At 38.6% G+C, this 12,628-nt stretch overlaps 1 protein-coding gene across 1 annotated transcript in view; it reads right to left on the minus strand.

The window, feature by feature from the left end:
* The window catches only part of LOC136248010 (sushi domain-containing protein 2-like), a 130,100-nt gene that overhangs the window by 93,079 nt on the left and 24,393 nt on the right, over positions 1–12,628 (minus strand). The window contains exon 4 of the mRNA XM_066039826.1: positions 4,259–4,537. Coding sequence (XP_065895898.1) covers positions 4,259–4,537 — 279 coding nt within the window. The remainder of the gene's footprint in view (positions 1–4,258; positions 4,538–12,628) is intronic.

Below are 12,628 nucleotides of genomic sequence, written 5' to 3' on the forward strand. Positions count from 1 at the left end.
GTATAATTGAACTTGTATCAGGTCTTAAGCAGTTGTGAAGGGGCAACTCCCTTATTGCATGATTACCAGGGGCGGATCCAGAGTTTGGAAAGGGGGTTGCACTTTGCTGAAAAAGTTGAAGACCAAAGAAAAAGAAGGTCACAGCGACAATGGTTGCCCCTTTACCAAATGTATTTACTATAAAGTATATAAAGATCCTTATTGCAATCCTTATTCATAGCTTCATGGTTAAGCTACACTGCCTCATGAACACTGTGACTGCTTTATTAGAGCGACTGCTCTATTAGAGTATCTCAATCTTGTATGCAATATATTGAAAGGGATGGAGGGAGGGAGGGGTGGAGGGGGCATGTGCCTCCTGTGTCCCACCCCCCTGGACCCACCACTGATTACTATAAATAACATCTCCAATCTTTGTGGCTGCCTGTTGTGTGATGCAGTTGTTGCCGAGGTTAAGGTACAATAAAGAATTGATTTTTACCAATCCATCAGCTATTGCTACAATCGCATGATCTTGTAAACTGCAATCATTTAATTAAATTTAAATGGTCCAACATGTTATTGTTGATAATTGAAGCTATTTCACCAGCCGATATATTGTCTATTGTATTAAAACTCATATACAAATACTATAAAGCATTAGAATACCTTGATATATTTATCAAATTGTAGTTTAGAAGAAACTAGACTGTTATGTTTACTTGCTTCAGTTCAAAATACTATTTTCTTGAAACATTGTGCTTAAATTCAACTAAGATTACTACACAATTGGCAGAAGCAGTTGCAGGAATTCTTTGTAATAGTTATAAATATATGTGACTGGATTTTGGAAAAATGATCCAAATCGCACATTAGAAGTTTCGAGATAAACAGTTTTAAAGAATTGAAGCCAGCATAACTCTCCAAGGATAGCAAGCACGCATATGAAATTTACACAAAAGATGCATCAATCTGTTACTTTCTAGCCACTTCCAGTACTTGTAGCTGCTTGTACAGTTTCCCACCAAATAAGATAGAAAATCTGAGCAGTTGGACGAGCGAAGTAGTATCACTAGTGCTCACAAAGGGGTGGAGGCTGGGGGGTGGAGGCTGGGGGGTGGCGGGGAGGGCAAGAGATAGACCTCAAAATGGAGGCAGACCACGATTGGAGTCCAGACACGAGATTACAGGGCTGTGCTGGCTCCTTAGTGGCTGATATGTAGCAAAATCAACAGAGAACACGTCTGGCAAACATTATAAGGCTGTCCACCAGTAAACCACTGATTCTTGCCAAGCCAGGTCCTTCACAAGGCCTGAAACTGCCATTTGAGCACTCCACACCACCCAGAAAATACTTGTGTAAAAACCAGCCTCGTGTAGTTTGAGTAGTGCTGAGGGTCAAAACTTGTAGTACAATAGTGTAGCTATCCACTGGTGGTGTTAGTTTGATTTTGCCTGATGTGCGATTTGGATCGGTTCTGTAAAATCTGGTCACATCAGTTTGCAAAATGTGAATTGTTAGCATCTCAAATAAAAATTATTTTAAAGTGCTTAAAAAAGTGTCAAGTCTTGCTGAACTCACTACAAGGTGATTTGTTTGTAGTTCATCTCTCTACAGGGTGATTTGTTTGTAGCTGAACTATCTACACAGTGTTTTGTTTCTAGCTGATATCTCTGCAGGATTGTTTCTTTGTCACTGACCTCTCTAGAAGGTGAGTGGTTTCTAGCTGATCTCTCTACAGGGTGATTTGTTTCTAGCCGATCTCTCTACAGGATGGTTTCTTTGACACTGAACTCTCTACAAGGTGACATGTTTCTAGCCGATCTCTCTACAAGGTGACTTTCTCCAGCTGATCTCTCTACAGGTTGATTTGTTTGTAGTTGAACTCTCTACAGGGTGATTTGTTTGCAGCTGTACTCTCTACAGGGTGATTGGTTTCTAGCTGATATCTCTACGGGATGGTTTCTTTGTCACTGAACTCTCTACAAGATGATTTGTTTCTAGCTGATCTCTCTACAAGGGTGACTTCCTCTAGCTGATCTCTCTACAGGTTGGTTTGTTTGTAGCTGAACTCTCTACCGGATGATTTGTTTGCAGTTGTACTCTCTACATGGTGATTTGTTTGTAGCTGAATTCTCTACAGGATGGTTTCTTTGTCACTGAACTATCTACAAGCTGACTTGTTTCTAGCTGATCTTTCTACAAGGTGACTTTGTATCTAGCTGAACTATCTACAGGATAATCTGTTTGTAGCTGAAATCTCTACAGGGTGGCTTGTTCCTACGTAGCTGATCTCTCTATAGGGTAACTTGTTTCTAGCTGAACTCTCTACAGAGAGGGTTCTTTGTAGCTGAACTTTCTACAAGGTGCATGATTTCTTCTAGCTGATCTCTCTATAGGGTGACCTGATCTCTCTGTAGGGTGACTTTTATCTAGCTGAACTTGTACAGGGTGGTTTGTTCGTTGCTGGACTCTCTACAGGGTAATTTATTTGCAGCTGAACTCTATGCAGGGTGATTTGTTTGTAGCCAAACTCTCTACAGGATGATTTCTTTGTAGCTGAACTCCCTACAAGGTGACTTGCTTCTAGCTGATCTCTCTAAATGGTGACTTCTTCAAGCTGATCTCTCTACAGGGTGACTTTTATAGCTGAACTCTCTACAGGGTGATCTGTTCATAGATGAACTCTCTACAGGGTGATTTGTCTGTAGCTGAAATCTCTAGCTTCAAACTGATCTCACTGTAGGGTAACTTGTTTGTAGCTGAACTCCTACAGGATGGCTTCTTTGTAGCTGAATTCTCTACAGAGTGATTTTGTTTTGTAGCTGAACTCTATATAAGATGAATTGCTTGTACCTGAACTTTCTACAGGGTGATTTGTTTGTAGTTGATCTCTCTACAGGATTTCTTTGCAACTGAGATCTCTACAGGGTGACTTCTTCTAACTGAGCTCTCTCTTGTTTCTAGCTGATCTCTCTACAGAGTAACACATTTGTATAGCTGAACTCTTTACAGGGTGGTTTTTTAGTTGCCAAACTCTCTACATGGTGAAGTCTGAAGCAGGGATCAGTATATGTAAAGTGATCCCCACATATACTGATCCCTGTCTTATATTAATTCAGCTTCAGTGGGAAAATCTCTACTTTGACAAATTAACTAAAAAGTCACCCTGTAGAGAGTTTAGCTATAACCAACACATTGCTTTTTAGAGAGTACAGCTACAATATATGTCACCTTGTAGAAAGTTCAGTTACAAATAAGTCACTGTAGAGAGTTGAGCTAAGTTCCTGTACAGAGTACAGCTAAGTTACAATTCACTCTGTCAACTAAGTTACATGAGTATATACAGCTACGTTACATTACAAGTCACCCTATAGAGAGTTCAGCTAGGCTACAAATCACCCTGTAGGAGATTCAACTGTAAAGACATCATACTGTATGTAGGGAGTTCACCTGCATTAAGATTCATCCTGAGAGCTCAGTTACATACTGTAAAAGTTACCATGCATAGAATTTAGCCATGTAAAGATTTACCTTTTAGATAGTTACACATAACACTTTGTATTATAACAAGTCATCCTGATTATATATTGTAATTGTTTTATTCATCGTTATGAGCATATAAAAATACAGCATTTTATTTAAACACAAGAAAAATCTTGCTCGACAATTCCTGTGGTTAAAAGGAACCCCAAAACTGGCCATATAGACCAGCTTTGGGGCTTATAATTTACAAAAAGAAGTGATATCTAATCCAAAAACAGTCAAGCTGTAATAAAAGGGTGCACCGTCTAAAATGTCCAGGGTGAAAAAATGATGTGAAATCCATGGTGGTGGTCAAGGAACAGCTGTGATGGTAGGCTAATGGCAAAACTTCTAATAATGATGATTCAGGAGAATTTACTGCCTCAACTTGGCATCAAATTCACCTGGATTGTCGCTATTAATATTTTTGCCATTAACCTACCATTACAGCCATTTCTTGGCCACCACCTTCGATTTCACATATTTTTTCACCCTAGCCTCTTAAGGGGCTGCGTCCTTTCTTTAAAGCTTGGCTGTTTTTGGAGTAGATAGTTATGACTCCATGTTGCTTGAATGTGTACATCATATTAAGGTTCTACCTACTGGGGTTTAACTTGTTAAACTACTGTCTATATACACCTATTCTTTTATTTTGATGTAGGGCTTCAGTGGGATAGAAGTTGATATGTTATACAGTACCTAATTTATTTTTAACAAATTTTGTTGTATACATTATTTTACACTTGGACTTACATGAATGAAAAGCTACTTCTTCTGATTCTATTTGAAATTCGGCAACAGTTATTTTAAAGCCAACTCTTCCAACAATTTCTAATGATGGTGAAACACAGACAATATAATCTTCATCTGCATAAAAGCCTCTGGTTTCAATTTCATCAAAATGGCAAGTTATGGAACTGTTAATAAGAGAATCAAAACATGGTCCAAACACTTGTATTAGTGATCCTCCCAATACACTGCCATAACGAGGAAATAGTGTTATTGAAATTGTGGTAGGTTCCATGTTTCTTTCTGCAAAGAGAAGTTCATGAATAAATGTGCACATTGAGCTACCGTGTATGCACAATACAGTGTATTTATGTTGTCATGTAGTCAGGTCACTTTTTCTCCATCACGGCATTTATCAATAAGATATTATAAGCATCTGCTCCAGAGTAGGCACTTATAATTTAACTTGATAAGTGCCTCAAAGAAAGTGCTTATAATTTCAAATTGATAAGTGCTGTGACTGAGAAAAAGTAATGAGGTCATGTAGGACTAAGTAACTAGTCAACCTGTGGAGAGTTCAGCTACAAACAAATTGTCCTGTGGAGAGTTCAGCTACAAACAAATTGTCCTGTGGAGAGTTTAACTCTACACTGCAAGTTGCTCTGTGTATATTCATATAAAAACTGCATCTAGTGGACCAGTAGAGACCTCAAGTACTGTGTAGAGAGTTAATCTACTGCAAACAAGTAACCTGTAGAGAGTTCATCTACATAGCAAATTTGTAGAAAGTTCAGCTACATTTTAAGCCACCCATAAATATAGTGTAAGACATAACAAACTTCCAACACTTAAAATTTTAAGGGAAATTTTCAAGATATTTTCAAAATATATTTTTAAGACTATGATGTTTTCATAAGGGAATGCAAAAAAAAGCATTTGTTTGCTCCAAATATGGAATGGCTTTACAATACTATCAGATTTATAATTGCGTGGACAGTATTTTATAGCCTAGTTTTTATTTAGTCCTGTTAACTTTAGAATTTTAAAATTCTTTCACAGTGGAAATTTTACATTATGTGTGCATTATTATTTCAGAGGCATGCTTGCAGAGGTTTACCAGAATTTTTACAGCTGTACTTTTGCAAATGCTGTTATATCATGTTTTCTGAGGGTAAAATTGCAAATATTTTACAGTTAAAATTTTTGTTTCAGCTATAGCTAGTTTGAGTTTTAGTAAATAGTTTACAGACACACCCAATCTTGCAAAAATTCAAAATTATAATTTTGTTTTAAAGCATACACTTGGTGCTTTAAAAGAATGCTTTAGAATGGATATGCATAAGAATATGCACTAAATGGATATGCACTCAAAGGTGCATATGGATGTGCTCCATATGCATATGGATGTGCTCCATATGCACCCAAAGCCCATATAGTGCTTTAGAATGTTGTAAAAATTGACACAATATGAAATGAATGTGTACAGAATACTTGTTTCAAATTTGGTGGCTTTATGTTGATTTGACCTAAAGTTATGATAAAAAACTCTGAATGTGTCACTTTTGGAAGTTTATGATGCCTCACACTATACTTCACTTATAAACCTTTCACCCTGTAGCTATCCCTGTATAGAACTGAATTTACATGTACAGTACCCCTCAAATATAACTTCACTCACTCGTGGTGCAATGACTTATGTACTGAAGACATGCAACCACTTTTATGCTTCAAATATCTTTGTGTTTAGACAAAAATCATGCAGCCAATGCATACGTGTAAAGCAGTTACAGTACTGCAAGCGTGTAGTGTCTTTAGCTTGTGTGTAGCAGTACACGTGTACACTGTTGTAGGCTATATAGCAAGCTACACAACTGTGATGAGTTATATGCATTGATATGTAGTGAGAGTACTGCACTTTGCTAAATCATTCCTTAAACAAAGCTACATATGTTTCGTCACTGTAGGGTGGAGTTCAATCTGTATCTCAAGAAATTAAATCAAAGATACAATCTTTGGACAACAATTTCAATCTAATATACTCTGCATTCAATGTTATGCATCTTCAATGATATACTAAAAGCCTTGTCAGCAAACAGTCGGCATGGTGCACTATGTGATATACATGTAATTGTGTAGAACACTATAATTACATCATTTAATATACAATGCTGTGTGCAACCTAGTTTCTGATTATTGTTTGAGATCCTAGTACTGGTCTATGGCTACTTAAGGTTAGTTGGTAGTGATCACCACTGAACTAAGTACAAAAATTCTGAAATTAGTTAGCTATCAGAGATCTATAGCACAGCAGCAGTTCTGATGGCTAAATGGGTACCCCATCAATGATAAAATGTTGTGGTTATAGATGGTAAACCTGGCAACAACAATAGTTGAGATCTACAGTACAGTAGCTGCAGTGAAATAACACAATATACGTGAATTATGTCACTTATCATTGCAATAATGTTTCATTTATACAAGCTATGTGGCAAGCTACTGTAATACTTTTATTGAACACAGAATTGTAATTGTAAACTAAACTATGCCTGCATACCATAGGTTGCACGCATCACACATGGCATGCAGTGACTGCATGTATATACCAGTAGAGCCTTCATACGTGTACTGCATGCACATGATGCCAAGCTGCATTTACATGTAGAATTCATGGCAATTTCATGTGTGTGGATGGAAAAAGATGCACAACACATGTAGTGTGAAGTTATATCCACTACCAAAGAAGTATGCCATGAAATCTCTATGATTTTTCCATGAAATGTTAAATCTCCCCTATGAAATGTACAATGAAAGTTGATTCATGTTATACCATGGGTTGTTTCATGGGCCATGAAGTACATCTATTGATCAGATTATCATGGTAATTTCATGGCATTGCAGAGATTTCATGGGTGCAGTATCCATGAAACGTTAAAATTCATGGGATAAACCATAGATATTTTCATGGGTACTTCATGGTTATTTTCATGAAAATTTCATGCACTGTATCTGGTAGTGATCTGAGAAGTCCTGTATACAAATCACTTTATATAATAGAGAATTTACTAAAATCATGTCATCCTGTGGAAAGTGCAGCTACATTACAAATCATGAAGGAAGATCAGCTATAATCATGTCAACCATGATGTTACAATTCCAGCTCAAAAGCAGCTAAGTTACAATTATTAGATCAGTATTCCACTACAGTTGATAGCTAAGATGGTTCAGCAACATCACAAAATCATAAAGAGATTTCAGGCACAGTAAACAATCAGTTACAAACAATTCAGCCTTTCGACAGTTTTGCTGCATCACAAGTCTCATCATGTGGTTATACACTGTAAATTAAAAATGGTGTCACCAGTAAAGCCGAATTAACTGGTATATTTGAGTAGTGATACCAGAGCATGGCCATGTGTGAGGTGTGCATGTTATAATGCAAATCAGATACTGTATGCAATGATGAGCTACAGGTAGCTGCAAGGTTATGTCATTTTTGGTGCATGCATGTTCACTGTATACCATTCTGGAGAAATGTGTATAGATTCTTTGATAGCAATAAATAGTTTGAGTTTAGCTGCCTTTCATTTGTTAACAGCAGTATAGATAAAACTGAGGTGGCCAAACTGAAGCTGTTTATTGCTATCAGAGAATCTGTGCACATTACATTTTGTGGACAGTTTCTACGAAATGGTATTAAAATATATACATGTATAAAGAATGACATAGTTACACCAAAATCTAAATCAAGACTCACGGTAGTGAGGCATGCGGCCAAGAAACTAAAAGCGCACGCCCAACTAAAAGACGCGTGACCACTACTGTGAGTTATTTACGTGTAGGGATGGTTTCACAATATGTAGTCTGTCATGTGATATAGAAACAATACATTATGCCGGTAATTTATTTTCCCTATACTTGCTGTACAAATAAATATGCTATACAAAATTCTAACTAGCTTAACTACCAAACTAAGTAGTTTAACTACAAAACTACGTAGCTACCTTAACTACAAAACAACCTTAATTAATAACTTAGTTCAACAAGTCTATGCCATCTTCTGGGCATAAGCCATAATGCCTCAGGATCATTTTGGCATTATATCACCAGAGAGTAACTGACAAGCGCTGAAGCAATTGTTTCCTGCTAACTGTCTGGGAATACCACTTTTAACAGTGGTACGGTCGGCAATCATGGATAAGGTTGATAAAGTAAAGGGTGTCCAAACACCAAACAACTCGCAAACCGGGGAAAAAATTCACCACCATGGTTGTTAACAGTTTCCAAATAATGGTCATCTTTAGCCTCCTCACCGGCAGCAGCAGCTACCCCAGCCTTAGATGCAGCAGTGGAAATAAAGGAAGGTTGAGTTGTACACCTGACAGAGAGGTCAAAGTAAGTAGGACGGCCTAGAGTAAAATCAGGATGGTAAATGTCCCCAGGACGAGATTGATCAGAGGCAATGCTTTGCTCACGGAGAACACCAGGGTGATCTTGCAGTAGAACATGATGTACTATAGAAACAAGAGCATCACGGCGTTGGATACGTAGTGGGCCATGATAGCAACCAAGAAGATGGCCACCAAACGGATCTATGATGGACAAACATGTACAAAGTGGTAACAATGGGAAAAGAGGAACACCCAACCATAAACAGACAGCGATAACAAACTCATGTGGAGAAAAGGCCAAACCCAATGTTGGTTGAGGGATGGCCTTCAGCCAGCCACTCCTGACACCAGAGGAGTGAGTAACAGCATGTAAACGAGCCTGGTCACGGATTGTGGAGGCGTTGAAAATGCTTGCAAATAATTGATCATCAAGGGAAGCCTGTAAGTAATTTTGGGAAGATAAGTTAGAAGGCAAGATGGATAGACTTTGGAAATAGGAGATAGCACAATTTTCACCTGGAAAAAAGGAAGTCATATCAAAATTTGGTGCTAAACGGGACACCAAAATCTGGGCTGAGTTACAGGAACCCAAAAAGGCTGGATGTGAAGAGCGTTGGGACTCACGCAAACCCAAGCCTCCTAACCGGAATGGCAAAGTAGCTTGAGACCAAGCATTATCAGAGATGCTACAGCACAAAATTCTACTAAGACAGTTGCGTAGGTTAGAGTCAAACACAGATGGAAAGCAGTCTAATGATGAAGAAGGGACACAGCGCAATATGTGAGTGATCTTACAAACACTGAGACAGCTCCTAAGCAAATTCAATTCAATTTGAGGATCTCCAAGTTCTGCAAGCTTCTCCTGAATAGATGCAGTTTTTTCAAGTTTACTAGACAAAAATGAATTTTAAAAAGTAGGTGGTCCCCACACAGGAGACCCTAAAAGCTCCAAACCACTGCTTTCAGGATTAATTCGTTTAATTGCATGAGGAAATTCAGGGAAAGAGCTATCTCCAGAAGGCCAATACAACTCACATTTGGATAGATTGATATGCAAGCCAAAACTTGGCCCAGACTGAGTAAAGCATGATAGTAAAGCAAGGAGAGAAGACCTAGACCCAATAAAAGTGCCATCATCTAAATACCACAAACTTAGGAGACAATTTTCACTAAGAGGATTGGAACCAAGAAACTGAAGCAAAACTGATGAGAATAACAGAGGACCAAGTGGATCACCCTGCTGTACACCAGTGGAAGCAAGAATACGACGGTGGCCAAAACGTAATTCTGCAGGCTGGTTATAACACCAGTACACCCAACGAGATATTTCAGGAAAATCCTTATAAACACAGCTGAGAAAAGCAGTGCGGCTGCATTCATTAAAGGCATTTTTCATATCTATCTTCAGAAGAGCTAGTGATTCATCGCCACCCAACTGAGATAGAGCATGACGGACAGCATGAATAGCCCCTTCCAAGCCACCTGGAATGCCAACTCCAACTTGGCCATAAGGAAGGAAGACATCTGGAAGAAATGGATGAACAAAGTGACAGCACAACCAACTGGCAAGGCGACGAAGGACTTCACCAACAGCAATAGGATGAACACCCCCTGTCTTTTTCAGAAGAGCTGTTAAAGGGGCACCACACAGCCAGGGAGCTAGCAGAGCAGATGCTTTACCAGATAACAAGAAGTTCATAAACCTAGTGAGAGCATGAAGACAGTCCTCAGAAGATGAAGTAGTATGTTCACTGACTGCATCAAGAATATGCTGAGCACGAAAACCAGAAGCACAATGACTGGTACCCCTAGGGAACCCTTTCAAGCACATGAGCACAGCTGATTCATCAACAACCAAAGAAGCTGACTAAGGAGCAGAACAGGAAGGAGGATCAGAGGATGGGTGGCGTTCGAGCAGCTCTTGAAAAGCGCAATCATCATTCTTATCAGCTACACCAGTAGAAGTGAGTGACTGAACAGCATTACTATATCATCCTTCACATGCCCAAAACAGAGCTCGAGAAATATTGTATGATTTAGTCTGAGGACCACTAGTGGATTTGCGGACACAAAGATCATCTTGTAAAGACTTCCATAGAGTGTACAATCCATCAGAGTGAGATGAAATGTGTAGGCGTTCCATCAACATAGAAGCTAAAACAAAACGTTTCACAATATTAGTCCTGGATTATGCAACATCTCTCAATAGATTTGCATTGCGTTACATGATAAAAAATCTTTAGGAGTCATTGTAGTTTCTTGCGACCTCGCTGAAATAAAAAAGTAGGCCTCGCTAAATTAAAAAAAAATAGGTGTTTAATACATATTTCACTTTATTTCTCTACCTTAAGTTATTTTACACCTACCGCCACATTATCCTAGTCAACTTACCTGTTTTTATACTGGCCAACTAGCACTGACATTATCTAATTCTGGTTGGTCCTACGCGTATTTTCTCCCTTCAAATCTCTAATCTCTACAATAACTTTTAAAGACATGACGTGGACACAAACTCTAATGTCTGATAAACAAGTTGTGAAAGTGTGCAGAGCCATAAGTTCCCTAGGGATGGCATTTTAGGCAGAAATCTTTTAGATTCCATTTAGTGCCACGCCCATGCAAGCATTTATAATCGTCAGATCTTATAAACAAGCTGTGAAAAAGGTTTATCATCACCAGATGCCTTATAAACAAGGTATGAAGAATAAAGTCACTAGGGAAGGTGTTTTAAGCATAATCTACAATTTCTCTTTAAGTTTTACTAGATTAACCACAAAGGTAAGGCTGTAAGGTGAATAAAAAGGCAACAAAAATAGGAGTGGAGGTTCAGTAACGAAATGAGGAGTGGAGGTTCAGTAACGAAAGGAGGAGTGAAAAAAACTGAGGCTAGTGTACACATGTATTCACACTGATTAACCGCGTGTATGCGATTGGTTTTTAGACTGTCAGACGTCTGCACTGACTAGTGCAAGTTCACTGAGACCAAGCTGAAAACTTCTGCGATGGTACCAAGTTGAGTAGCAGCAAGTACCAATATTTTCCCGCTTGAAATTATATCTCATGGATGGATTGTCAACAAGGCGTACTTGTACAGACCAAACAGCTTTCAGTATTGTCACTGTAGTGCCAATTTAGAAGTCCTGGAACTAGGTGGAAGAAGTAAGGTAATCTACATATGCTTGTACAAAAAATACTCTTTCACATTGCATACTGGTCTATATGTACAGTGAAACCTGTCTAATCAGGACACTGTGTAGTAAGGTCACTGCTGGGCCAACTTGTGAATCCTCAAACGTATTACCGCAAGGGTGTGATGAATTTTCAGGTCCTCAAATTTTGTATTACCTCAAGATGTGATGAATTCCCCAAATCTGTCATTTACGTAAAAAGTGACAGATTTTTAGTTGTATTGTATTTAATACCTGCCTGTCAATTTTACAGGTACAGGGTACTTGGTCATGGCATGTGGTTCTCTTACTAGCAGTGCTACATACATAACTTGGCTAGAGCTGCTCTAAACTTGGCAATTAAGATCAAGGTTCGGGGGGTAAGTAGACAAATTAATTTTATAATGTTATGTAGTTCTCAATTGTCAGGTGTACGTGGACTGTAGTAACATCAAGGACAATGTGGATCTTCAGGTCAGCAGTGCTACATACATAACCTGCTCTAAACTTGGCAACTAAGATCAAGGTTCGGGGGGTGGAACTTTATAATGTTGTGCCTTCTTTAGTTCTCAATTGTCAAGTGTACATGGACTGTAGTAACATCAAGGACGTTGTGGATCTTCAGGTCATCAGTGCTACATACATAACCTAATCTAAACTTGGCAACTAAGATCAAGGTTTGGGGGGTGGGGGGGGGTAAGTAGACAAAGGAATTTTATAATGTTGTGTGTTCTTTAGTTCTCAATTATCAAGTGTACATGGACTGTACACCAAGTGTGCGTGGACTGCAAGAATGTTGTGGATCTTCAGGTCAGTCTGTGTGTATACTAAGAAATTTT

Source organism: Dysidea avara, chromosome 2, assembly GCF_963678975.1.
Source record: "Dysidea avara chromosome 2, odDysAvar1.4, whole genome shotgun sequence".
Lineage (NCBI taxonomy): Eukaryota > Metazoa > Porifera > Demospongiae > Dictyoceratida > Dysideidae > Dysidea > Dysidea avara.